Source organism: Triticum aestivum, chromosome 7A, assembly GCF_018294505.1.
Source record: "Triticum aestivum cultivar Chinese Spring chromosome 7A, IWGSC CS RefSeq v2.1, whole genome shotgun sequence".
NCBI lineage: Eukaryota > Viridiplantae > Streptophyta > Magnoliopsida > Poales > Poaceae > Triticum > Triticum aestivum.
Genome location: NC_057812.1, coordinates 16,546,494 through 16,550,849, shown reverse-complemented (window position 1 = coordinate 16,550,849; position 4,356 = coordinate 16,546,494). Strand labels below are relative to the sequence as shown.

Below are 4,356 nucleotides of genomic sequence, written 5' to 3'. Positions count from 1 at the left end.
GCCATGTCTACGAGTTGGATAAAAATGCTCGAGCATTTTTATAACCAGAAGATGGCAACCGAAATAAGAAGTGGGTGCCAGAACCTTGTTTTACGACGATAAATGCTCAACTTCCTCGCAATCCTACATCTTTTACTGCTTGGGTATGAGATCGTGTCGTTGCACCATGTAGTTGTCTTGTTGCCACTGGCTGCACTTGGGGGCTGTTTGTGTTCCATTGTTATGGTACTTAGGGCGTGTTTGGATCACGCCTTTGGTTGCCGTGCCACATGCGCGGCGTGCCAGACAATCTCCGGCAACTGTTTGCTTCCTGACACGCTGTAGTATGTGATAGCAAAACAAACTACCGTGTTGCACTTTTTCGTGCCTAACGTGTGGCGGACGGATCGTCCGCCTCACTTGCGGCTTGTCGCAGGTTGGAGTGGCAGGCTGAAGTACCGAACTAAACACTCCCTTATTCTTTTCGCTTCTCTGATGTAGTGCATCAAGATTTGTAATAATCTTTGTTTGCTATCCAATGTACGTTCTTGGAGGCAAAAACCTGTTCTACATGTTGCTTTTTTCGCCAAAGCTTCTTAATTAACAAAATGGGAGTAATTAACAAGCTTTGGCGAAAAAAGCAACATGTAAACCTGGCTAACCCGATGGGAAAGACGCCTGCCATGGCACATGTGCAGTGAGTATGCAAACCTTTGCCATGGCACACTTATTCGAAGCAAAACAGCTGCCATGGCACTAAATAAAAGACATCACAAGTTTGTTCAACATGAAAAGATGAAGAACAGCAGTAAGCTTATAACTTGATGAATAATGAGCACTGCACAGATACTAGCGAGTTTATTAGGAAATTGCTTTTTGGGCTCAGTCCTAGTCTCCTAGATGAACACCTTAGGTGTGTAGTATAAAAGTAAGTTGCAGGCCTAACCCAAAGTTATCAAGTGGCGCAAGTACAAGTAATCTCCGTAATTTGTAGTAGATGAGCAATAAAACATAAGGTCCCTTATAATCCCACAAAAAAAAGCAGAATCAGATAACTCTACAGTGAAAGCTTCTGTTTGCAATGCAAGTTTAGAAAAAAAGTTAAGAACATTCAGTAAAACTACTCATCATGTAACTGCTCCAAACAAGGTAGAACTCTCCCAGGGAAGCTGTATCAGAGGACAATCACCAACCACGCCTGCGATGGCCGTAAGATCATTGCTGACCAGAGCGAGGATATGCGCTAGGGAGGACCCAGGTTGGCACCAATCTGTGGTACTGGCTTCCAGTTTTCGAGAGCCACGAACTTGTCGAATGGTTGTTAGCTTTTTGCCATAGTTGCACTGCAGCCCAAGGTCGTTCAGACTCATAACTTGGGAAGTATATGTGGTTGCTCCTCCCTCCCCATCTCTCCGGGTTCATGAACGACAACGCCTCGCATCGCCCGTCGGCGCTGACAAAGATGGCCCAGTTATTCAACCTGTCCACCTTCGCCCACCTTGCTTTCTTGTTCTTGGCGTCCAACGACTTGAGCTTGAAGGCCTTGAACTGGAAAGCCTCAGAGCTTATCCTTTTTACTGCCTCAAGTTTGATTAAGAGAAGCACGTCGCACACCACAAGCCATGTTTTTTGATTTGTCCAATAGCGATCTTCAGTTCTATCTTCCTCAAACATAATTTCAAACTTCTGAACTAAGAGACAGGGCGAAAATTGTACGATGCAGAAGGACCCAAAAGACCCTAGGGTGTATGTTTTGCCTTTGAAGGCCACAATTTGTTCAATCGTAAGAAAAGGAACTTTAGGATAGTGTTCCAACCAAGAGTCGCTCCCGACGCGCCACTGAAACAGATAGCCTCCGCTGCCGACAAGGAGATGCGAGTCAGCGGATGCAACAGGGGCAGTCAAGGTGGCATAGCTAATGTGAATGAAGTTGTCTGACTTGAGGCAAGGAGGCACAACCTTAGCGCCACTGAACGCATTAACAATGTAGAACCCCTTATTGTCGAAGAAGATGAGGTGACCGTAGGAGCAGCGCAGAAAGAACATTCCCCTGAGATCACTCAAGGAAAGCAAACTGGGATAGGATGAGGCGGCAGCAGGATCAGCCAATCTCCACGTGCATTCGTGGAAAAGGGTCCAGTAGTCATAGTCATACCAGGGATACTGTTGGCGGTCGGTACTCGGGTGGAGGAGGAGAGGGTACAAAGAGGACGTGTGCGCTGAGAAATCACGCCAGGGATGACAGGTGGAACCAAAGGCGAGGAGGTCGCGGAACGACGAGCTGAGGAGAGCAACGATGGGTCGGAGCAAGTCGTCCGGGAGCTCGGCCCATCCTCGTGCCTCAGATGAGGCAGCGGCATAGCAGGTTCTCTTCGCCCTGATTTGCATGACAGCGCTCTCCCTGGCGACACATAAAATTCAGGACAAAAGGTTAGACATGCGCAGCAAGGTGTAGTTGTACAAAAAGAAACAGGAGCTACCAAGATTCAGAAAACACGACTTGTGTGTATCGTTCCAACATCAACACGTCACTACACTTGCATCATACACTAAAATTAACAAAAAATACTGACGTTGTCGCTCCTGAGAATAAAATTAACAACTATGTAGAAGCTACGCGGTAGATAGACGGCCTGTTAAAGTTTCATATAATTCTTCGCGTCTACTGAACAATACAAACCACAAATCGCCTATTTCTCAAATTAATACTGTATCTGGCAAGTGTTGATTCTGCCTGAAAAAGGAAAGCAGAGCACATATGGTTCTCCCTCCGTTATTAGCTGCAATGTTGGACACCTAAAGCAGGGAAAGTCTCAATCTGGATTGTTTTTCTTCTTCGAGAATAAGCAGAATCCATCTACGACTTAACTAGATGTGCCCTAGTTATTGCACATCTAAATGACTCAATCAAGCCATAAGAAGAAAAAGAAAAAGAAAAAAGAAATTATCCACAGGAATCTCCGTGTAAGATCAATGACTTTAGGACCTAGATGTGCAATATTTATGGCACATCTAGATGTGCTTTAGCAAAACTGTAACTATATCTACCCAATTTAGTTCCATATATTGAGGTGTGATTAATCTTGCAGATGTAGGCGGATCTGATTCAACATCCGCAGGTGAACGGAAACGGGATGCAGAACAAGAGGGAGAGAGAGATATGGAGGAGTACAGGACGAGATAGGGGTTGGGGGTATTACGTAGGCGACGAGGACGAGGACGCAGCAGCAGCCGAGGCTGAGGAAGAAGGATGCGCGTCGATCTCCATGCGCGTCTCCGATGGGCAGCGCGGCCTGTAAAGCAGTACGGTACAGAACTACAGATCAGTTTTTTCTCTTTTGCCGAGAAAGGGTTTCCCCCCGCTTTGTATTACAAAGCAACAACATCGATACAACCCACGATAGGTGCTGGGGCGGAAGCAGCACAGGCACGCCCAAAAGAAAAAAAAGAGAAAACACAAAAGGAAAAAAAAATGCCGACAACGGCGGATCAACAAAAACGAAGATGACTCACCATCGCTGCGCCCGCCGGAGAGTTCCACCACGCTCCTAGCACCACGAAACGCCGCATACCAAGTAACACCTTCAAGAAGGAACGCGACGACAACGACGCTGCTACCGGACATGGCCTAGGGTTTCCCCCGGTACGCGAAGGGCCGTGGGAGGAAGGGGGATATCCGACGCCCTTCAGGAAGGCACGGCGACGCCCACGGGCGTCACCGCGTCGGTGCCGAACAAGCCGACAAGGATTTCTCCCAACCTCCTACCAACCACGACCCCAGACGATCCATCGCGATCCACCATACTTGCCGTCCACCAATATGCGCCACCACGGACACGCAGTCACCATCGCCGTCTCACCGTGACAAGCGAAGCGAGACCGGCGGGATCGAGAGGAACCAGCCGAAAACGAGGAGCAGCAGGGTCAGCGGCCACGTGGGAGGGGACAACCTCCACCACCTTCGGCGGTGACCGACCGGACGTAGCTCAGGAGCAAACCAGGCACCCCTGCCCGGCCGAGCCCGAAGCGGGCTCGTGAAGCTCCCGTCGCTGCGCTGCAGTACACGCGCCACCGTCTCCGCCACCCCCAGCCCAAGCCACACCTCCGTCCGCCGGAGATGACGCCGGAAAGCACACGCCAGGCCCACCCAGACCCAGATGGGGCCCAAAAGGGCCCAGATCTGGGCCGGAAGGGCACCGCCGCCAGCCACCGCGCCGCCCCGCAGCCAAGCAGCCACACCACCGCCACCATGCCACCCGGAGCTGCGCCGCCTGCGAAGACGAGCCGCCACCGGATCCGAAGCCGACCTGGGTGCACCGCCGCCGGCGCCAACGCCCGAGCTACAGCGCCGCGCGGGGAGGAAGAGAACAGGGCCGC

General features: G+C 50.4%; 1 protein-coding gene across 1 annotated transcript; it reads right to left on the bottom strand.

The window, feature by feature from the left end:
* Positions 1 to 984: 984 nt before the first annotated feature.
* On the bottom strand, positions 985 to 3,933 carry LOC123152028 (uncharacterized). The gene is made up of 2 exons (XM_044571640.1): positions 3,180 to 3,933; positions 985 to 2,380 (listed from the first exon to the last, which is right to left on the bottom strand). Exons 1-2 carry the CDS (start codon positions 3,245 to 3,247, stop codon positions 1,195 to 1,197), a joined length of 1,254 nt encoding a protein of 417 aa, XP_044427575.1. The 5' UTR covers positions 3,248 to 3,933; the 3' UTR covers positions 985 to 1,194.
* Positions 3,934 to 4,356: the final 423 nt, after the last annotated feature.

Excerpts from the sequence above, each read along its gene's own strand:
- LOC123152028 (XM_044571640.1), bottom strand. The coding sequence starts at position 3,247 with ATGGAGATCGACGCGCATCCTTCTTCCTCAGCCTCGGCTGCTGCTGCG. Across the intron at positions 2,381-3,179 it reads TCCTCGTCCTCGTCGCCTAC|GGAGAGCGCTGTCATGCAAA; the intron begins GTAATACCCCCA and ends ATGTGTCGCCAG.